General features: G+C 45.9%; 1 protein-coding gene across 1 annotated transcript; it reads right to left on the bottom strand.

Annotated features, from left to right (window-relative positions):
• Positions 1-11,615: 11,615 nt before the first annotated feature.
• On the bottom strand, positions 11,616-17,296 carry CRYGS (crystallin gamma S). The gene is made up of 3 exons (XM_081862040.1): positions 17,046-17,296; positions 13,511-13,753; positions 11,616-11,974 (listed from the first exon to the last, which is right to left on the bottom strand). Exons 1-3 carry the CDS (start codon positions 17,064-17,066, stop codon positions 11,702-11,704), a joined length of 537 nt encoding a protein of 178 aa, XP_081718166.1. The 5' UTR covers positions 17,067-17,296; the 3' UTR covers positions 11,616-11,701.
• Between the last annotated feature and the right edge of the window lie 6,322 nt (positions 17,297-23,618).

The raw sequence follows: 23,618 nt of genomic DNA, 5'->3' as shown, positions 1-23,618 counted from the left end.
TGCTTAACTTTCCATTCCACTTCCTGATTTATCAATTTTGAATATTGTGCTTGGTAAAGTTTAATTTCTCTTAGAATCTCCTTTGACTTCGGTCTCGATCTTAACTTCCTCTCACATTCTTTAATTTTCTCCAAAATCTTATCTTTTTTCTCATTCTGTGCTTTTTTCTTTATAGTGTTCTGCTGTATCAGAAACGCCCTCATAACCGCCTTACTTTTTTCCACCATGGTGTTCAAATTTATCTCAAAATAGTCCTTCAAAGCTTTTTGGGCCTTTTTAATAATCTCCTGATCTCTAAACTGAAGGAGTGGAGACCAGAGGTCCACTTTGGAGAGCCAGGCTGGAGCCATTTTATAATCCAAAAACGCCATTTTAAAAGGAGCAAGCTAAAAAGGCTAAAAGCTATCTCTCTTCTGTTTGCAAAAGCATTCTTTGCAAATGCAGCAAGTGTGGTCAGAACATTTCACACCTGTAGCTAGCTGCTGACCAAAATTCTGGTAAACACCGAGGAGAGAGCAAGAAGCAGGATGTCTAGCCCACCACAAAGTTCTAAAAGAAGACTGAGGCCTGAACTTACAGGAAACACCACAGAAAGAGGTGGGGGTCAAGGAGCATTTACGGGAAACAGTAAAGAGGTCAGATAGATTTTAAGCCATTAGTGCCACCTAGTGGATAATACAGCCTGGAACCGAAAGGCCACCATCAATTTTCTAATTGGTTGAGTTTCAATGAATATGCATAAAGGAGGATGTCTGGGAGGTGGAAAGAGAGGCTGAACTTTGCTTTGCCTAAGGGGATAAAAACTGTCTGCCCCTGGTGTTCGTGGGCATTCTCTCATTTTTGCTGAATGTACCCACTTTGCTTTGCTTGTCTGACAAATAAACCAAAGTCAATAAAAACCTTTTTTTAAAAAATATTGCTGCCTGGAATTTTCCATTCTGGTCTGTACTCTGAAGTCTCTAACATTTCTGGTGCCACAGGTGACTCGGATCAAGGACCTTAAGTCCTCAAAAAGACCAGAAGGCAGCTCCCTTGTCCTTTTCTAGGCAGGACGCAGGGGAAGAGCCAATAGGCCACTTTCCTGGCGCCACCAAGGTTTTTCTTCGGAGGAGGGCGAAGCCAATTTGACCCTTCTGCTGGATCCTGTGAGAGGAGACAACGGATTGAAGGACCGAGGTTAACAGGACAGGACAGAGTCCAGCCGGCTGGGTGAGTAGATGGAAACAAGTCCTGTGGGGAATAGGAAGCCTCCTTTTTTTAAGGAGAAGGGACATCTTGATCACATGTCCAAGCGTGCTTGGTGGCAGTAAGGGAAGGATTGGCCCCTAATACCCACCCACGCTTAAGGATTTAAAGGAAGGCAGAAGGAAAAAGGGGGGGACCGGGAGGCTAGTGTATGGTACAGCGTCCAGTGAAAGAGGCACTTGGTGCGTGTGTGTGTGCAACCCCAGGGTATTCCCCTGGGGTAGAACCAATAAGTACTTCGTTTCCCAGCAGCGCGAGCTCGACTGGGCGAGGAAAGTTGGGAACTGCGTGTCTGTGTGTTTGGTGTTTGGGGACGCTGCACAAGGGCCATATTAAATATGGGAGGGGGTGGCTCAAAAGGTCCGGTAACTCCCCTACAGTGTATGCTGAACAATTTCAAGAAAGGATTCAGCGGAGACTATGCCGTTGTGATGACGCCAGAATGCTTGCGCACTCTGTGTGAACTGGGAAGAAACATAGGGGCCCTAACTGGGACAGGGCAACAAGGGGTATCTTTGAGGCTGAGTATCTATTTAGGGAAGAGTTTCAGACTCAGATTCAGCTTTGGGAGCGATGGAGGGGATCGCTCCAGAGATCCCTTAGGTTATCCAAGTTAGTATACAGAACTAGAGTGTATACAAAGGTTTCAGATCTCTGGACCTCAATGAAGGCAAGAGTTCAGCCAGGCAAAGCTGGAGGGTTCTCTGCTGAGTTGTGGCTTTGGTAGTAAGGCAAGCCTCCTAGTTTCTCCATAGCCCAGCACTGAACTGGGAAGCACATGAGCCTTGCAGACCTCCAATAGTTTTGATCCCTATAGTAACTACAGCTTGACCAGGAAGGCTAACCTAAATCCCAGAACTTAGTTAGGGAAGAGCTGGGTACCTCTGTGACCAGCGGCAGTTTGGAACACATCAGGGAAACCACCAGCAGTGCCCTAGCTTCTCTGATGACCAGTGAGAGGTGGTCTATGGCTAGGAAATAGGAAATGGTTTCAGACCTATAGCAGTTACACTTGAGACAGGGAGGGCAATTTAATTGGTGCCCTTAACCAGGCACCAGCTGGATGGCTCAGTGCTTAGGTGTGTCTCAGAGAACATTGCAGCAGACCCCTGGTTTGAGGCTCAGGCAGAGAAACCTCAAGAGAAGACCTGCATCTTTGTGGCCACCACAGTTGACAAGTTAGTTGCCACAGAAAAGGATGAGGGAACAGATGAAGAAGTAAGCCGGACACCTGAAACTGACCACAGGGTGTGAGCAGCCAAGGTCAGGTGTCTGCTGGCAGAACTACTAGAAGTTTAAAAACAAAAAAAACAAAAAGAAACTGCATAAAACTAAAAGAGAAGGAAGAGCTTTCTCCATTTAACTTGGAACATGGGTGAAGTTCTAGAGGTTTACGTGATAATAGAGAACCCCCCACCCCCCTGGCTGAAGAAATATAAGACTGATCAATGCAAAATTAAGGAGCACAGGCAGGAAAACACCTCAAGAAGCCCATTTACCAGGGATCCGAGGCAAAAGTCCTGGCCCCACCCCCATATGATCCAAGTGCCGTGGTGGCCCCCCTTGGGAGGACAGGGACAGCCCCATATCCTCAAAGCTCCGCCGCCGCCCCGATATGCGGCCCCGGGAGCCGAAGCAGGAAAGGGGGGGGCTGCCAGCCAGCCCAGAAGTACACAAGGCAGAGCCCAGTGATCAGGTCCTGGATGAATTATACCCCAGTCTTAAAGAATTGAGGAAAAGGATGAACAAATACAGAAGTTCGACCACTATGTATCGAGAAGCTGCAGACACTTATCGCAAGGGTCGAGATAAAGCCTTGGGAAAGGACCTAAAACAGTCCAGGTCCAACCAGTCCAGGTCCACCGCAGAGGCAGGAGCAGCAGTCCTGACCCCACCCCCCTTTGTGTAGTTCGGGACAACCCGCCCAAAGGGTGTTTGAACAAAGGGGAGATGTTGAGAAGAGGGAGAAAAAGCAGTGGAGGAAAGAAAAGGCAGCAGTATTAGGCACGGCAATGGCTCACAGCCCAGGGACCCGAGGGGTCAGCAGTATTAGGCACGGCAATGGCTCACAGCCCAGGGATCCGAGGGGTCCACCATAGCCATTCAGAGACCCGCAGCCAAGGAGGAAGATGCCTGTTTAGCAACAGCAAGGCCATGAGAGTTACCCCTGTGAAAGGCTGCATGGAGCCAATTGGGAAGCCTGGTCAAAACGCATGTATTACTGACTGGCAGAAAAGCAGCTATGGGAAAGTACACAGGCTGAAACAGGCTTTGCCCAGCCCATTGAGAAGTCTGCAGAAGCAGTGGAGGCTTGTGAAGCAGACGTGGCTGATGCTCTAGAGAAGCTCTGGGTTGCGTGGCAGGGACTGAAGACGGCATGTCAGGCTGCAGTGGAAGCCAGACCAGAGGGACCTGGAAGCCCAGAAGGGGCTGTGGGACGCCCAGAAAGCCCAGAGGGGCCTAGAGGATGCCCAGAAAGAGTACCAAGCCCAGAGGGGGCTGAGTACCAAGCCCAGAGGGGGCTGAGGCTGCTTTGGGAAGTTGTTTCTACGGTTCAACGCATCTGTGTGATGAACTGTGTGTTGGAGATAGGCTGAAAAGGCAGTTGCAAGCTGTTCCTCAGGCAATAGAGCACCCAAAAGTGGGGGTGCAGGCCAGGCAAGCCGTTCCAAGTGTTCTGAGAAGGCCAAAGTCTCCAAGAGTTATTTGTCCTCTGAGGTGAAGTCCAACAGCGAAAGGCATTGTCCTGCAATAGGCAGCTGGATGCAAGGCTAACATCTATACTGATTCCAAATATGCCTTCTTAACCCTGCATGCGCATGGCGCCCTATGGAAAGAGCGGGGCTTGATTGGAGCCCACAGGAAAGCTCTGAAATACGGTCCAGAAGTTGAGACGTTACTGGAAGCTGTATGGGCCCCCAAAGAAATTGCTGTAATGCACTGCAAAGGCCATGGTAGAGGTTGGGACATGGTCACTAGAGGCAACCGGAAAGTAGATAATGCAGCTTGTGAGGCAGCTCTGAAACCTCCACCAGTGGGCACCACCGCCCTCAACCCAGCTACCCTGTTGCCGGTAGGAGAAGGTGAGGAGCAGACGCACGATTGCATTGAGGTTATGGACACAAGACTGGACCAGGAGAAGTGGCCAGAGGAAATCGATTGGCAGACAGAGTGGCCAAGGAAGCAGCCCGGGAACTGGCCCCCGCCTCAGTTATTGGAGCAGTGGTCCCAGAAGGGATCTTAAGTACTGCTGACAAACCAGATACTATGAGTCCACCCACGTGAGGCCAGATGCCACAACCAAGCAGCTGGAGAAGTATGTCTATATAGCCAACCTTTATCAACTGGCAGCCCAGATTTCCAGGAAATGCCTCCTATGCCAAAAGAATAATCCCAGAACTCACTCCAGATGATGTGGAACAGCGTTACACCCTTGATGAACAGCAGTGGGCAAGCCAAGAAGGAGCAACGCTCCAGGAAGGACCAGACAGCCGTGTTTTTGGTGCCCCAGCATCTGGCCAGCGTGATTGTGAAGAATTACCACGAGTCCACCCATTTGGAAAGCCCAGCTGCTAAAGCACACCTTGGGAGAATATTCTACATCACCAACCTATCTCAACTAACTGCTGCTATAACTAACTGCTGCTACATCCCAAAACTGTGTCCTGTGCGCCAACCAAGAGACTGAGACTATCACCCTTTCAACTTTTGTATGGCAGGCCACCCCCTTTCGTCCGAGACATCCCCGCCAGTTTGGGGCAGATGAAAAAATCACATCACCCAAGGACAAGTGCAATCCCTTTGTTTGTCGTGTGTGTGTTTGCTTCCTTTCCAGGTATTCCCTCGAGCGTACACCGTGCAGTCCCGCTACGGTTCACCAGTTCCAACTGGGTGACAGCGTCTGGCGACCCCCTCATCCCCAACTGCAGTGAAAGTAGCCAAGGTGATCCCCTGGGTACATCACACGTGTCTGAAATCCTGCTGACCCTCTGAAGCTGATCATCACCTTGTGTCTGATGCTACCAGGAAAAGCGTTAGGCCACGGGCAACGAGATCCTGCGACTGATCATCACAAGGACAGTCACAAAGACTTTCTCTTTTCTCTCTTATTTTCTTTATTGACTTGCTCTATGTCTTATTGCCCTGACCCTACCGAGCCATACCAAACCTACTGGCCTGCTGACCTCTGCTATGACTGGTTTGTCTTGCCAGTGGTAAGAAACGGCATACTCATTGGCTCTTGGGAACGAGGGTTCAATAGGGCGGCCGCAGTACAGCATCCCACTCTCCCACTGTGGCTCTTTATTCACTGCATTGCCCAGCGCACTTGGATGTGTCTCCTACGGGAAGCTGCAGGGTCGGTCAAAATCTATCGAGTTCTAGATCGCTCTTGTGGTTGTGGGAGAATAGCCTGCTGGTTGCAGGGTAGAGCACTGTACCAACCCCATTTGATAAACCAGGCCCAAATCTTACTCCAGGTGTTGCATGGGAGGGTGTCTGAATCAGGTGCACATTAAAATTGCCGAACAGGTGTCTGTAAATCCTGCCGCCCCACCTCTGATTATTGTGGTGGCTCGAGTCTCCCAAAATCCCAGAATACTACCGGAATTACTGGGCCTGGTAACTCCACACCTAATACCCTTGAATGTGGCAGGGTATTCTTGTGGCTGCATAAAAGTTGCCACCCATTAGACAGACAGGGCACCTAGTTCCGGAAGAATTGGATGGGAGGGGCGCCAGCTGGCAGCGTCCCCAACGTAGAAACTTGCTCACCAGCAAATTTAGAAGCACCACTAGGACTTTTGGTATTGGGACCAGAACCCCTTGATATAGTCACCCCGTGTGTCAGGCCGTTGCAGGGGTGGATATATTCTTGTGGGTGCAACATCATTTATGTGGAAGAAGGGGCCCCTTTTGGATATAGTATTCTCCCAGGAAACCACAGGGGTCCCCACCCACCGGGAATAGTTGGGAAGTTGATCCAAGTGGTAGGAGCTTCAGAAATAAGGTAGAGAGTCACCCCTGAGGCCCAGCGAATAATTGAATACGAATATCAGTGGGCCCTTCAGCGGTAAAAGAACATTAGGAATGGCCCCAAGTATTGGTGGGAGGAACTATGGAAATATTGGGGTTGGTGGGTAGGAGTGGTATGTACTGCCCTATTTCTTTGGATGCTCCTGTATTCTTGCTGGCATGAACAATATCGTATCTGGTTGGAGAATTGGAGAACCTACCTGTGTATTGGCCAAAGCGGGAAAGAGTCCCCTGGCCTCCCATGCCAACTTTTTCCGTCAAATGACTGAGTGGGGCGTCCATAACCCCTACAATAGGCGGTTACAAATGGCTGAGATGGTAGCCCATTCTGCCAATAAGTCAGAATGTCTGGTATGCACCTTGGCCCCAACAGATGCCACGAGTGGACTACCACTTCTCCCATATCCTGGCTCTCTATGACCTATATATCCATCAAAACGAAAATGGAGACCGTAACCGGTCGGCATTTTCGTGATGGAAAGGGGGGAATGAAGGAGTGGAGACCAGAGGTCCACTTTGGAGAGCCAGGCTGGAGCCATTTTATAATCCAAAAACGCCATTTTAAAAGGAGCAAGCTAAAAAGGCTAAAAGCTATCTCTCTTCTGTTTGCAAAAGCATTCTTTGCAAATGCAGCAAGTGTGGTCAGAACATTTCACACCTGTAGCTAGCTGCTGACCAAAATTCTGGTAAACACCGAGGAGAGAGCAAGAAGCAGGATGTCTAGCCCACCACAAAGTTCTAAAAGAAGACTGAGGCCTGAACTTGTTAAAACCACAGAAAGAGGTGGGGGTCAAGGAGCATTTACGGGAAACAGTAAAGAGGTCAGATAGATTTTAAGCCATTAGTGCCACCTAGTGGATAATACAGCCTGGAACCGAAAGGCCACCATCAATTTTCTAATTGGTTGAGTTTCAATGAATATGCATAAAGGAGGATGTCTGGGAGGTGGAAAGAGAGGCTGAACTTTGCTTTGCCTAAGGGGATAAAAACTGTCTGCCCCTGGTGTTCGTGGGCATTCTCTCATTTTTGCTGAATGTACCCACTTTGCTTTGCTTGTCTGACAAATAAACCAAAGTCAATAAAAACCTTTTTTTAAAAAATATTGCTGCCTGGAATTTTCCATTCTGGTCTGTACTCTGAAGTCTCTAACAAAACAAATTGTCATTCATCTTCCATCTGAAGGAGCCAGTTGGAGTTAGTCTCATGTCCATCTTTACAGCGTTATGGTCGGAGCAGGTCTTTGGGCAGATTTCCACTTTTTTTATCTTGGGTGCCAGGCCTCTAGTTGTCCATATTTGGTCGATTCTTGTCCATGTCAGTTGGGCTTCAGAAAAGAATGTTCCTTCTCTTCCTAGAGGGTTCTTTGTTCTCCAAATGTCAATCAAGTCCATGTTGTCAGTCAGTTCAAAAAATGTTTTGGGCAGTCTGCCATCTTTTGTTAGGTTTTGGCTATGTGACTTATCCATGTTGGTCGATACCACCCCATTCATGTCTCTGTGCTGCATGGTTTAAATCCTGCTCATTTCTCTTCTCCCACATCCAACTCAATGTAACATCTGAATGCAGCTGATCTCAAGTCATGATAAAAACTGGGTTGATTGCGCACAATTCAATTTTCCTTTTATAGATTTGGATCCTTCTTATCACTTAGGCAATGTTTTTGGGTTTAGCAGTGGTCTTTGCCACATTGGATAGCTTGGTCAAAACAGATTTAGGAACTCCTTTGGTATTCTGTAAATGGTTCGTTTAGTTATAAGGTCAAATGCTTGAAAATAATGCAGTAGAAGATTAATTGTGTGGTTGATTTATCCTTACTTCTGAGTAGAGTAGCAATCCAGAGGACATAACGGTAGGTAAAGTTTAGGGCTACAATTTGTGAATCACCAGGATTCTGGGAATAAATTGGTAAGGGCTAGTCAAAAGCAAAGGAGTGTTCGCTTTGCTAAGCACACTAAATTGATCTCAAATGGGACAGAGTCTTAAACAAAGATGTGCTCTTACAAGCCAATATTCCCAGCATGTTTGCACTCCTATCTTGGTAACGCCTGCACTGAGTTGATCATGTCCACAGAATGAAAGATGGCAGGATCCCCAAGGATGTGCTGTACAGGGAGCTGGCTTCATGTACCAGGCTCCTTGGCAGACTAACTGTGTTACAAAGATGTCTGCAACTGCGAAATGAAGGCTGGCAACACCAACCCCTCCATGTGGGAATCCCTTGCAGACGACTGCAGTGCCTGGAGACAGGCAGGTTGGGTAATCCATAGAAGTAACCAGAGGGGGAATGACCACTGGGAGGAGCACAGAGAGAAGAAATTCCATGGTGCATCTGCAGCAGCATGATTGGACCTTCATCTGCCCCAGCTGCAACAAAACATGTCTCTCCTGTATCGGTCTCTACAGCCACAGCAGGTGCTGCAACTTTCCAACAAGTTGACTTCATCCTCAAAGGCTCACTCCTTTATTTTCTCCTGAGACAGATGGATGCCAACTCTAAAAGGTAAAGGTAAAGGGCGCCTGACAGTTAAGTCCAGTCGCGAACGACTCTGGGGTTGCGGCGCTCATCTCGCTTTACTGGCCAAGGGCGTTTGTCTGCAGACAGTTTTTCTGGGTCATGTGGCCAGCATGATTAAGCTGCTTCTGGTGAAACCAGAGCAGTGCATGGAAACGCTGTTTACCTTGCAGGGCAGCAGCTGAAGAAGGAGCAAAAAGGGTTTTCTGGTGTGTGTGTTTCTTTGTGGCTGATTAGCTGCTCTCCCTGTGCAAGGGTCAGAGGGGGCAGGGTTTCTGTTGAGGCAGGTGATTAGCTGTGGGAGGCACACATAGTTTGATCCATCTTGTAGATTTAGGGGAGCTAGTCTCAAACGTTTGTTGGGGGAGACCTAGGTTTTTTGGGGGGGGGGGAGTTATTTGTCCTGTCTTCACGCTTTTTATGATGGAGGACCGCTGTAGCCACCCCCAATGACACGTTCTCAAGATGGAGGGTGAGGGAACAGCTGCAGTCGCCTGCGGTTCCTGCGCAATGTTTGCCATCTTGCCAAAGGTTGCAGGCAGCTTTACCTGCAGCAATTGCATGTTGATTGCCCTCTTAGAAGACAAAGTCCAGCAACTGGAGGAACGTGTAGCTACGCTGCAAAGAATTAGAGAGCTGGAGCTCTTCTTGGAAGCAACAGAGCACACCGTCTCCACCAAGGAGGAGACAGGGGACTCCCCTGAGAAGGAGGCTAGTTCACCAACACAGGAGCCAGATATATGGAGAAACGTGACTCAAAGAAGTAGGAGGCCCAGGGTTGTTTAGAAAATACACAACAAGAGAGGACCCAAATAATTACCGCCCAGTCAGTCTGACATCAATACCAGGGAAGATTCTGGAGCAGATCATTAAGCAAACAGTCTATGAGCACCTAGAAAGGAATGCTGTGATCACCAATAGTCAGCATGGATTTCTGAAAAATAAGTCATGCCAGACTAACCTGATCTCGTTTTTTGACAGAATTACAAGCCTGGTAGATGAAGGGAACGCAGTAGATGTAGCCTACCTTGATTTCAGCAAGGCATTTGACAAGGTGCCCCATGATATTCTTGTAAAGAAGCTGGTAAAATGCGGTCTTGACTATGCTACCACTCAGTGGATTTGTAACTGGCTGACTGACCGAACCCAAAGGGTGCTCATCAATGGTTCCTCTTCATCCTGGTGAAGAGTGACTAGTGGGGTGCCACAGGGTTCTGTCTTGGGCCCGGTCTTATTCAACATCTTTATCAACAACTTGGATGATGGACTCAAGGGCATCCTGATCAAATTTGCAGATGACACCAAACTGGGATGGGGGGCTAACACCCCAGAGGACAGGATCACACTTCAAAATGACCTTGACATATTAGAGAACTGGGCCAAAACAAACAAGATGAATTTTAACAGGGAGAAATGTAAAGTATTGCACTTGGGCAAAAAAAAATGAGAGGCACAAATACAAGATGGGTGACACCTGGCTTGAGAGCAGTACATGTGAAAAAGATCTAGGAGTCTTGGTTGACCACAAACTTGACATGAGCCAACAGTGTGATGCGGCAGCTAAAAAAGCCAATGCAATTCTGGGCTGCATCAATAGGAGTATAGCATCTAGATCAAGGGAAGTAATAGTGCCACTGTATTCTGCTCTGGTCAGACCTCACCTGGAGTACTGTATCCAGTTCTGGGCACCACAGTTCAAGAAGGACACTGACAAACTGGAACATGTCCAGAGGAGGGCAACCAAAATGGTCAAAGGCCTGGAAACGAAGCCTTATGAGGAACGGCTAAGGGAGCTGGGCATGTTTAGCCTGGCTGTTCCCTCACTGCAAGAAGTGAGGTTCCTGGGAACCAGTAGAGGGCCTTCTAGGTAGTGGTGCCCACCCTGTAGAATGCCCTCCCATCAGATGTCAAGGAAATAAACAACTGACTTTTAGAAGACACCTGAAGGCAGCCCTGTACAGGAAGGTTTTGAATGTTTGAGGTTTTTTGTGTTTTAATACTTTGTTGGAAGCCGCCCAGAGAGGCTGGGGCAACCCAGACTTCTTTGTCTGCTTACAGAAGACTAAGTTAGCTGGAAAGACTACAAACTTAAATCAGTTTTATTTCAATTTAACAGACGTGCTGGCCAGGGCTAATGGGAGCTGCAGTTCTCTTTACCTTGACTTCGGACACCTGCAGAGTAGCTTTTTTAAAAACTCACCTTCTTTCTGTGACTCTCACTTGTTTTTAACTGTTTTTAACCTTGAGTTTTAATTGTTGTAAGCTGCCCTACGGCTTTGGGGGTGAAGGGCAGAAAGTGCATTTCAAATCATAATAATCCAGAAATCTGGAGAGCGAAGGCTGGAGAAGGTGAACCAATGGTTGGATTATCATAATGGAAATTACAGCAATTCTTATAGCTGTTAGGAGACCTCTATTCCCCTGACAGAGCTACGGTTCCTAGAGTGGTTTAATAGCCAATCGCTGTTCTCTTAACAGACTAAAATTCCCAGGATTCTTTGGGGAAAACTATGACTGTTTAAAGTGGTGTGATACTGCTTTAAATGTATAGTGCAGGTGGGTTCAAAAAGGGAAATGGGAGGGAATCCTGAAACCTTGCCCTCTGACTCCCCTCAGTTTTAGCCAAACCATTAGGAATATCCCTGTTAAAACAAACAAACAAAAACAGTATTCTATGGGCTGTCATAGAAAGTAAAGGGACAAACTTCGTTTCTTCTCCACCCCCAATAATCTGAGCAAAACTCAAGTTTCCTTGTGAATGGATGTTGCAGAGATTAGTCATCTTCCTTAAAGAAAACACACAGACACACATTTTTACTATGAATGATGACAAGCAAAACTGAACTTACAAGTGCTTTATTTATGGCATCAAGTCAGCTTTCATGTTGGCTTTAGACTTAATGCTGCCCATTACTCTGCAATACGGCGGAAGGACTGGACCACTGGGGACGCAGACCCCCACTCGACAGGTTTACTATACTCTCCTCTCTCCAGAAGATACTGCCTGCCACGGAAATTGGGGTGTTCGTAGAAAACCCAGGCCCCATCCAGGACTTTGCAGGAGTGGATTTCGCGCAGGTGAAACTGATCCATGACAGAAGGGCAGTCTTCTGTGGATTCATGCATCTGGCCACTAAAGTCACCCTTCTCAAAGAGCTGAATTTGGTATTTGCCTGCACTCAGCTAGAAGGAGGAGGATGGAGAACACAACATGTTATTGAGGAGCTGAGCAGAGGCTGTGCAAAGTTCAGACGGCAAAATTGGATGGAAAATAGACATCACCGAATAAAGGAAGGAATGTATTGTGGCTGTGGATGCAGAACCAACCACCACTTTATGTGTCTTTAGTTATTTTTATTATACTTTTTATACTTTCTGTGAGATCCCTGTCAGCCAGTCCCCCCTAGCAAGAAGCAGGAAGAATCTAATTCATTACCAATTGTGAGTATAGAACAGATATTGAGAACTTGCCCCCCCCCCCCGTTGTTGCAGGACTCCAACTCCCATCATCCCTGACCAATGGTCATCCTGGCTTAGCCTGTTGGGAGTTGGAGTTCAACTTCTGGAAGACCACACGTTCCCCATCCCTGTTGTAAAACCACATGGTGGGAACTGCACATGGCACAGGAATGGCTTGGCCAGTGCAGTAGAGCTGCAGCAATAACCTCCCAGAAGCAATGTTGTTGCTGCTGCTTACCGGAGGAATGAGGCAATGGTAAAACTGGGGCTGCACAGGTGCACTGGAAAAGCCAATCCAGCCCTCCTGCCAATGCACTGACAAGAGTTCTTACCTCATCATCATTTTGCCTCCTTCCCAGTGGCGTAGCGTGGGTTATCAGCACCCGGGGCAAGGCAAGCAATTTGCGCCCCCTAACCCATGGATTTGCGCCCCCTAACCCGTGGATTTCCCTAACCCCCAGATGTTGCGCCCGGTGCGGCCGGCCCCCCCTGCACCCCCCACGCTACGCCACTGCTCCTTCCTTCCAGTAAGCGGCAGCCGTGTTGCTGTCAGGAGGCTGTTGCTGTAGCTTCACCCCTCTGGGCAAGCTGTTCCCAATATGGCATATATCACCTTTAATATCCTATCGCATATCAGACTCCAAGGTCCCATGCAACATGCATTCTGTTAACCATGCTTTATAGCCTACCAGAACTTTTGCAGACCCAGGCAAAAGGCTCTATCAAAAGAGGCGAGTCCTCCAGCACCATCCCAGCCTCTAAAGCATGAGGTCAGGGATGATGGGAGCTGCAGATCAACAATATCTGCAGGGCACCACTCTGACCACTCTTGCTTTTGGTGGATCAACTCATAGACATCTGGTTGGCCACTATGAGAACAGGATGCCAGATTAGATGATGGGTCTTTGCTTTGATTCAGCAGGGCTCTCGGAAGCAAGAAAGCTTTCACATTCTTCAATGCAGGCAGAGAACCCATGGCTTTCCATTTGTTGTTGAACTACAGCTCCCATCAATACTTACCATGGGCCATGCTGCTTGGGGCTGATGGGAGTTGGAGTCCAACAACATCAGGAGGGCCACAGTTTCCTCACCCCTGTTTCAGTGTTTATCCATGTTAATAACATTAGATACAGATACAGTGTGAGAATCTGTGTGTACTTAAAAAAATGGGAGACTTATAAATGAACCTGTCTCAAGTGTCAATATCCCATTTGCCCAGATTTCAGAGTTAAACAGGGAGGAAGGAAATGTCTGACTTACTAGCTGAATAGATTTGCATGAGCTGACGCGGTCATTTAGGCCCATCCATCGTTGATATTCAGGATATTCCCCATGAGTCAGCACATACATGTTCCCTGCAAAGTTTGGCCGTTCATAAACAACCCAGGCACCCCCCTCCACACGGATAGAATTGCAGCGGCTCAAGTCAGTGTGGAAATCCAAACAGTCCCTGTCAGACTCATAGCGGCGCCCCTGGAAATTCTTGCCTTCGTAGAAGGTGATCTGAAACACAAGCAAAGTACAAAATGAATCATGCTTCCGCTGGACATGGTGCAGCTTAGCTAAAATTACACAGACACGAGCGAGGGAAATGTATAACAATTTCAGTTTCTCTCCATTTCCTATTTTTCCCCAAGATTAACTCCAATTTGGCCCATATCTGCATCAGTTTGCAATTTCTTTCACATCTGCATGAAAATTTGTGAAGAATGCATCTTCTACAATGTGCAGTTTACATGCAATTTTACCTCGTTTTTTGCAATTTTCCTGACAACTATTTTGAAACTATTTCTGTGCACTGTTTTGCTTGGAGAAGTGCGTCACAAAATTTGGAGAAGTGTAAATTTCAGTTCACATATTGATATGCATTTAGGTCAGTTTGCATTAAATTTATTTCCTATCCCTAAATAACAAGCTCCACTAGGAATTCCTCTTCCATTTTAGGTACAAGAGAGTTGCGCAAGAGTACCTGTGACTTAGTTACCTTAGGTGACTGCCAAGGCTCATAAACAACCCAGGCACCGTTCTGTCAAGCTGACAGAGCATTTAGGCAAAAAGTACCCTGAGTCAACAGGTAGTCTATGGTAAGGTTGCAATTAGGTTAGCCAATATTACAGCAATAGGTACAGATAACATTTTGCATTTCTTATGTATGACATGACTCTCTTGAGCTCACAGCATTTCCTTACTAAAAAAATGTATAAACCACCCTTCATCCAAATGTGGATTTCAGGACAGCATGCAAAGAAATGTAAAATTACAAATACAGCATACAACAAACCAACAGCACAATAAAGTTAGGAGGAATAAGGCTATTAAACCAGCTCAAAATGCCAAAATTCAAAATGCCTGGGTGAATAAAAAGGTTGTGACCTAATGCAAAAATAATATATTGTCAGTAGCAGATGTATGTCTCTCAGGAGGGCATTCTACAGTCAGGGAGCCACCACAGATAAGGCCCTCTCTTTTGTATATGATGTGTTTCACATAAAGATGGAACATGGAAAAACACCTCCTCTGACGTTCTTAGAAAATGGGCAGCTTGGTAATGAATCCTATCCTGCTACTTCACACAAAGGCATCACACTGAGCACCAGAGGGGGTGGGGAATCATCATTTCAGTTCAAGACAGGGGAACTCCAGGCTACCTTAAACATCTGTCCCTTTCAGAATGTGCATCAAAGCCAATTCACACAAACCCTATTTGGACAACATATCCAGGGATAGGAACATGAGAAGGGAAAGTGAGATCACAGCTGTCTCCTCCTCCAATATGTTCTATCTGAAGCAGTAAACTTATGCTTCACACATTCAAACCAAACAAATATTCAGTGGGTACACAGATTGCTGTTTGGGGGAAGTGGTTGTGTGAGGATTACATTTGCACCCGATTCTCTGCATGAATCCTGCAGCAGAATCCCACCACTGGCCCACCATCTGCTAGCACCACCCTGCAGAGCAAACAGAAAGCAATTTTCTATTAGCTCTGCTTCCACCAGAGTCTACCTACTGGACCCTTGACCAAGTACCAAAGGTTGTAGCTGCTTGACATTTCAGAGGCAGGAAGTGTTCTCCATTCTTGGTCAAGCCTCTTCTTCTTAAATTAGAAGAACAGGAATTTAAAGGTCACGCAAAACAATACATTTGTATTTCTGTGCTTCATTGTTTGTACAAAGACCCAATTAGGCAATCCAGATTAGGACTAGGGTGGATGAGAGGAGTCATCACATCTTTAAATGCCCTTCTCCATGTATCACTGCCAAATGAGGTGTGATAGGTGGCCAACTCTTCAGTGGCGGCATGCCCCCCCCCCCGAGAGGCTCATCAAACAAGGGGGTGGGGGGGTTGGTAGTTATTTGCTTAGATTTTGGAACAAACAGCATCACAGATAATATCTGACAGGTGCCCATTACTCTTATGTGACCACTTTCCAAATTGCAGTTACAATAGCAATGGCGGTATCTCCCCAGTAATCACAGCTGGGACATGTAAGACAAAATAGCACAGCAACAGATATGCAATGCAACATGAAGGGAAGACATCTAAGCCACACACAAAATGCACTTTGTTTTTTACTCTGATAACCGATCAAGTGGGGAAATGGGTATGTTATGCAAGACCTCCCAATCTGCCATAATTGTCCATTTGGATTTGTCAATATGAGTGACCCACACTTGACAATAGCAGAAGTCTGGAAATGCCCTCAGTGAAGCAGTGCCATATCTTGAAGCACAAGCAAAGCTTCCTTCTGAGAGCTTATTCTCCTATCTCATGGTAGACTCTAGGTAATTACGAGTGGTTTTGCAGTTTGGCTTGTTAGTATGATGTGAAAGAAGATACAGTTGTGCCTATGTGACCTTCCAAATTCAACAGCTCTGGCCATGCATCCCCAATACGAGAAACTCATGGCCTTCCAGATTTTGTTAGGCTCTAATTCCCGTCAATCCCAGCAAGCATAGCCAATGGTTGAGGATTATGAAATTGTGGTCCAGCAATACAGTGGTAGCTTGGGTTACAAACACCTCGGGTTACAAACACTTTGGGTTACATGATTTGCTAACCCAGAAGTAGTACCTCAGGTTAAGAACTTTACCTCAGGATGAGAACAGAAATCGCACAACGGTGGCACGGCGGCAGCGGGAGGCCCCATTAGCTAAAGTGGTACCTCAGGTTACGAACAGTTTCAGGTTAAGAACGGACCTCCAGAAAGAATTAAGTTCGTAACCAGAGGCACCACTGTATGTGGAAGATCTCAGGTTCTCCACCCATTTTATGCCTTCTAAATAAATACAAATGTAGAGCACATACGAAGATACTTATTTCACATGCAGCATGCTGCAAGTTTATCAAGCTGAGCTGCATGTCCTCTGCAAGACTATTGATTCTATATGTGAAATAAAGCTGCACTTAAAAGAAAAACACGCCACTAAATCCATGTTCCTCTTTATTCCTCTTCCACAGAACAAAGAACAACAAAGGAAATAAGCATCTCACACTGTCTAATGTTGTCATTCTCAAATACTGATCTCAGTTTGACAGAATTATATCTGCTGAAGCTGCTACAAGGAAAACTAGGAAAGTCCGCTAATTATTCCAGGTGTTTGTTTATTATCTAACCTGGTACATCTTCCACTAGTAATGAACCACCTGCCTCCTTAAACAGGGAGCCACTCAAGGCTCTGCTCTTTTCTTAGTTCTACCAAGCTAGCAAACAATGCATTCCTGTTAGAAAAGGTTCGTTTTCTTGCAGACAATGAGTGGAAGAGAGGCATCCTGAGACCACAAACATACTTACCTTGCTTCCAGTTTTGGACATGATCAGTGTGGGGTGCAAATATTCCTGGAGGAGGAGGTGAACTAGAAGCAGCTGCCAGAGCCAGAATCAGGAAGCCTCATTTTATAGCGAGCTCATTTTTAGACTAGACATTCGCTTTGTCATGAAAATGGAATCCAAAAATTGAGTCAGTGATTCTGAGGCTATTCATCTGTTCTAGAAAAACAAACAGGATTACAAAATAAAGGCAGGCTTCATTGCTCCTTTTATTTTTCAGCATTGCCTGTTGCATTATCAGGTTTTGAATGCTTTGCTGAGTCAGAACACTGAACTCCTGTCAGAAATATTCAAAATAAAAAGTTCTTGCCCTCTAATAATAATAATAATAATTTTATTATTTATATGTGACCCATCTGATTGGGTTGCCCCAGCCTCTCCGGGCAGCTTCCAACCAAGTATTAAAACACACAAATCTTCTCCTCTGAGTGACCCCACTGTTTCTTTGTTCTTCCTTTTGCTATGAACATACCCATAAAAGCCTTTTTTGTTGCTTTTAACCTCTCTAGCAAGCCTGAGTTCATTCTGTGCTTTAGCTTTTCTGACTTTGTGTCTACACGTGCTGGCTATTTGTTTGAATTCCTCTTTGGTGGTTTCCCCCCCTTTCCATTTTTTGTACACATCCTTTTTTAATCTTAACTCAGTTAAAAGTTCTTTAGATAGCCACCCTGGCTTCTTTAGGCACCTTCCATGTTTCCGTCTCATTGGTATTGCCTGAAGTTGTGCTTTTACTATCTCCCTCTTAACAAACTCCCAGCCATCATGAACTCCCTTTCCTTTTAGTATTACTGTCCATGGGATCTCACCCAGCACTTCCCTAAGTTTTATGAAGTCGGCTTTCTTAAAGTCAAGAAATTGAGTCCTAGTATGCTTGGCTGCTCCTTTCCGCTGTATAGTAAACTTCAGAAGAGCATGATCACTCGTGCCTAATGATCCTTCCACTTCTACCCCACTAGCCAGGTCATCAACATTGGTTAGGACCAGATCTAAAATGGCTGTTCCTCTTGTTGCTTCTCCCACTTTCTGGACAATGAAGTTGTCTGCAAGGCCAGTGAGGAATCTGTTTGACCTTATGCTCTTGGCTGAGTTTGACATCCAACAAATATCTGGGTAATTGAAGTCCCCCATTACTACTATCTCCCTTCCTTTTGCATGCTTGGCCATCTGTTCCAGGAAGGCATCATCTATGTCCTCCGTTTGGCTTGGGGATCTATAGTAAACTCCCACAATGAGGTCCCTGTTATTCTTCTCTCCCTTAATTTTGACCCAAATGCTCTCACTTTGGCTTTGAGGTTCTAAATCTTGGATCTCTTCACAGGTATACACATCCCTGACATATAACGCCACTCCTCCTCCTTTCTTGTCTGGTCTGTTTCTCTGAAATAGATTGTATCCCTCCATTCTTACATTCCAATCGTGGGACTTATCCCACCAGGTTTCAGTGATGCCTATTATGTCATATTTAGTTTGCTGTACCAAGAGCTCAAGCTCATCTTGATTATTTCCTATGCTTTGCGCATTAGTGTACAGACATTGAAGTCCATTAATCATTCCCCCGTGTCTCTTATTTAAGGATTTTTTCCTCCCACCACTAGGTCTGCATGCTGTTTGCTCCATTTGGTCTATGACATTTGGATGATCATCTTCATCAATTGATAGACTCCTACCTTCAGGAGCACTGTTTCCCTCCCCCACATTAGTCAGTTTAAAGCCCTCCTGATGAGGTTTCTGAGATTTTTGGCAAAAACATTCCTCCCAACCATTGTGAGGTGCAGCCCATCGCTTGCCAGAAGTCCATCTTCAAGAAACTGCAGTCCATGATCTAAGAATCCAAACCGTTCCTGTTTACACCATTTGCGAAGCCAGCTGTTCACTTCCACTATTTTTCCCTCTCTCCCTGGGCCACGTCGTTCAACTGGGAGGACAGATGAGATGACAATTTGTGCATTTAATTGCTTCAATTTCCTGCCCAGAGCCTCGTAGTCCCTTTTGATTTTCTGGAGGCTATTGCTTGCAGTGTCATTGGTTCCCACATGAACCAAGAGGAAGGGGTATTTGTCAGTGGGTTTTATGATTCCTTGCAGTCGTTCAGTTACATCTTGGATCTTAGCCCCTGTTATGTACTGAGTTGAATAGGATCCAAACTGCAGCAGTCTGATTGGTCCTAGAACAATAGGCTCCAAAAGGCAGCAGTCTGATTGGTCCTAGAACAATAGGATTCAGAATGCAGCAGTCTGATTGGTCCTAGAACAATGCAGCAGTATGATTGGTTAGCAGGAACCACCCAATCATGCTCCAGATAGAAGTGAATCCACAACCTGATTGGCCTACAGTAGAATCCTGGAATTAGCCAATCATGTGCAGCCCATTGTGTAAATAATGTATATAAAGCAGATACTTTGAGGGGACATTCATTCATTCCTCCTCACCACTATGAGCTGAATAAAGAGCATGAAATCACTTTGCGACTCTGAGTATATTTCAGCCCCGGGGAGACAGCACACTTCCCGAGACATCTTGTCAGGCCCACAGATCACTGCTTCTGTTCCCCTCAGTAGGGAATCCCCTATCACCACTACACGCCTCCTCTTAGGTTTGGTCGGGGTTCTTCCGTGAGCTGTCTGTTCCAAGGACACCTGCACATTCCCTGAGGACTCACTTTGCTGCTCGTCTTCATATACCTGATCGACTGTAATGAGGGAGAGATCCTCAAATGGAGTCTGCTCTTCATCTTCCATGCTAGGGGAAAGGACCTCAAAGTGATTGTGTATTTCTAAACAATCAGAGCGAACCCTGGGCCTCCTACTTCTTTGAGTCACATTTCTCCATATATCTGGCTCCTGTGTTGGTGAACTAGCCTCCTTCTCAGGGGAGTCCCCTGTCTCCTCCTTGGTGGAGACGGTGTGCTCTGTTGCTTCCAAGAAGAGCTCCAGCTCTCTAATTCTTTGCAGCGTAGCTACATGTTCCTCCAGTTGCTGGACTTTGTCTTCTAAGAGGGCAATCAACATGCAATTGCTGCAGGTAAAGCTGCCTGCAACCTTTGGCAAGATGGCAAACATTGCGCAGGAACCGCAGGCGACTGCAGCTGATCCCTCACCCTCCATCTTGAGAACGTGTTGTTGGGGGTGGCTACAGCGGTCCTCCATCATAAAAAGCATGAAGACAGGACAAATAACTCCCCCCCAAAAAAAACCCCTAGGTCTCCCCCAACAAACGTTTGAGACTAGCTCCCCTAAATCTACAAGATGGATCAAACTGTGCACGCCTCCCACAGCTAATCACCTGTCTCAACAGAAACCCTGCCCCCTCTGACCCTTGCACAGGGAGAGCAGCTAATCAGCCACAAAGAAACACACACACCAGAAAACCCTTTTTGCTCCTTCTTCAGCTGCTGCCCTGCAAGGTAAACAGCGTTTCCATGCACTGCTCTGGTTTCACCAGAAGCGGCTTAGTCATGCTGGCCACATGACCCAGAAAAACTGTCTGCTGACAAACACCCTCGGCCAGTAAAGCGAGATGAGCGCCGCAACTCCAGAGTTGTTCATGACTGGACTTAACTGTCAGGCGTCCTTTACCTTTACCTTTTAGAGTTGGCATCCGTCTGTCTCAGGAGAAAATAAAGAAGTGAGTCTTTGAGGGTGAAGTCAACTTGTCGAAAGGTTGCAGCACCTGCTGTGGCCGTAGAGACCAATACAGGAGAGACATGTTTTGTTGCAGCTGGGGCAGAGGAAGGTCCAATTGTGCTGCTGTGGATGCACCATGGAGTTTCTTCTCTCTGTGCTCCTCCCAGTGGTCATTCATCCTCTGGTTACTTCTATGGATTACCCAACCTGCCTGTCTCCAGGCACTGCGGTCGTCTGCAAGGGATTCCCACATGAAGGGGTTGATGTTGCCAGCCTTCATTTCGCATTTGCAGACATCTTTGTAACACAGAGTTAGTCTGCCAGGGAGCCTGGTACATGAAGCCAGCTCCCTGTACAGCACATCCTTGGGGATCCTGCCATCTTTCATTCTGTGGACATGATGAAGTCAGTGCAGACGTTACCAAGATAGGAGTGCAAACATGCTGGGAATGTAGGCTTGTAAGAGCACATCTTTGTTTGAGACTCTGTCCCATTTGAGATCAATTTAGTGTGCTTAGCAAAGCGAACACTCCTTTGCTTTTGACTAGCCCTTACCAATTTATTCCCAGAATCCAGCTGATTCACAAATTGTAGCCCTAAACTTTACCTACCATTATGTCCTCTGGATTGCTACTCTACTCAGAATTAAGGATAAATCAACCACACAATTAATCTTCTACTGCATTACTTTCAAGCACTTGATCTTATAACTAAACAAACCATTTACAGAATACCAAAGGAGTTCCTAAATCTGTTTTGAGCAAGCTATCCAATGTGGCAAAGACCACTGCTAAAGCCAAAAACATTGCCTAAGTGATACGAAGGATCCAAATCTATAAAAGGAAGATTGAATTGTGCGCAATCAACCCAGTTTTTATCATGACTTGAGATCAGCTGCATTCAGATGTTATATTGAGTTGGATGTGGGGGAAGAGAAATGAGCAGGATTTAAACCATGCAGCAGAGACACACACACAAAATAAAGCTAATTCAATGAGCCAAATCCTGCACATTTTTCTAGATATTAAAATACTTGCCAACTGGTATGTTTAAAAGCAGGGAACTTACAATATGCACAATAATGCACACAATTAATTGCTCAGAAGGTTGAATTTCAGTGTGGCGTTCTTAGAACCAATTTACTTCCTACAGAACAATTTGAGCTTTAATTATCCTTTGTGTGGGAAGATTAAAAAAGTTTGAAATGGTACAGCTCAAAAAATTAACTAGACGCTCATTACACTCGTCATTGCAACCAGCTAGCAAAATATCCCCATACACTTGAGACGTTATTTAACAGCAAAATCCCAAAATGGATTTATTGGTGGAAGAAAGGGGGGACAGGACAGAAGAGAGATTAAGAGAATAAGAGAAAATAATTTCAGAAGACATGGGCTAGCCAAGAAATGTCAGAGACATTAAAAAAAAATAAAAACCTGAACGTTAGCTGGCTTACAGTGGTCTTTCTCCCCCATCTATTTGCCATTCTATGGTTATTTGAGACAGAAGAAAGGGTACCCCAAAACTTTACAGGAGGGATGGGGAACATGTTAGATTCCAACTCCCAGCAAAGCCAGCCAAAATGGCCAATGGTCAAGTAAGCTGTGGTTCAGCAACATCTATAGGACCAGTACTTCTCCATCCCAGCTTTACAAGGATTCAGCATCCATTGGAAGAAATGGGAAAAGGCCTAGGCAGGGCCATATCCAATGGTGTCCCTCCACTGATGGCTCTTTGATGCAGAAGGGGTTTGTCCACAGTACCGGGGAGGGAGGCCATTTTTGCCAATTTCTCCTCCCACTGCCTCCCTCTATTTTGCTCCAGAAGGTTGGAGGACCCTTTAGAACAGTGTGAGAAGTTGCATGGGAGGAAGTGGCCAAAGATGCCTCTCATCTCCCTCCTGCTGACAGAAGCCTCCTCTGACTCAAAGAGCCTCCCCTCAATGGATGAACACCTTCTGATACAACCTCTAGCATTAAACTCCTTGAGATTTCTTACATTAAGTAAACTGTATTTAAGAGGACTGCTAGGGTCTGGATTTCTATCAATCTATTACTACTTAGAATGGTAGTTATGCAGAGAAACACGTTTTAAAAACGTGTTGCAGTTTACTAGCTTTGCAAAAAATAATAATAATAATGCGATGTAGTATAAAAACCTTGGTTAACTACTGCCCCCCAACCTTCTGGAGCACACAGCAGGGGCCTGCAGTGGGAGGGAACTGGCAAAAATGGCCTCCCTTGATGTGACTGCTAACCAAAACCTCTCCTGGATCAGATTTTACAAGTTGTTCCAAAGACTAGAAGGCACTTTTACTGTTTGTAAAGAGTGTTTTTTCATTAGTTCAATTTATCTTCCCAGCCTTCTCTTCTTCGACCTAAAGAAAAATTCCACTAGATGAACCCTGCAGCGATATTGTTTTGAATTCTCCCCATTCCCATGTACCCAAAAAGCCACCACGCTCTTTGCACATGATTGCACAGGTTTCAAAAGGGTGAGGGGGGAGCAACACTAACAGCTCTTTCAAAACTATTGGGATTTCTTCCAGCAAACAGTGTTATGTTTGGGTTGCACGCTTCTTCATTCCTGCTTATTGGAACATCCTCACTTAACATGCCTTCTTCCATTAGTCCCCCCCCCCCCCAACATAAAAGATTCATCCCCATACCATTAAAAAGCAACATAGGAAGCAGCATTTTTGCAGTGTATGGAACAGGATTGGGGCATTTTTTTATTTTGTTCATTTTAAGTTGCGGCAACCTACTCCCAAGTCTTCAGGATAAAGAAATCTGGATAAACATATTATTGGAAATGCTTTGTTCACCAGAGCGATAAATAGAACTGTTTTGAAAGTAGCGAACTGCAATCTGTGGCAGGCTTCTTTCCAAAATCTATAATATATGCAAGATGTAAT

The sequence above is a fragment of the Podarcis erhardii genome, assembly GCF_964252035.2.
Source record: "Podarcis erhardii genome assembly, chromosome: 5".
NCBI classification, from domain to species: Eukaryota; Metazoa; Chordata; class Lepidosauria; order Squamata; family Lacertidae; genus Podarcis; species Podarcis erhardii.
This window is presented reverse-complemented; position numbering and strand designations above follow the sequence as displayed.

Bases quoted from the DNA above. Each gene is read 5' to 3' on its own strand.
- CRYGS (XM_081862040.1), bottom strand. From the start codon at position 17,066: ATGTCCAAAACTGGAAGCAAG. The intron at 13,754-17,045 runs GTAAGTATGTTT...CTTGTGTTTCAG, and splicing joins TGTCCAAAACTGGAAGCAAG to ATCACCTTCTACGAAGGCAA. The intron at 11,975-13,510 runs GTAAGTCAGACA...TCCTCCTTCTAG, and splicing joins CATGCAAATCTATTCAGCTA to CTGAGTGCAGGCAAATACCA.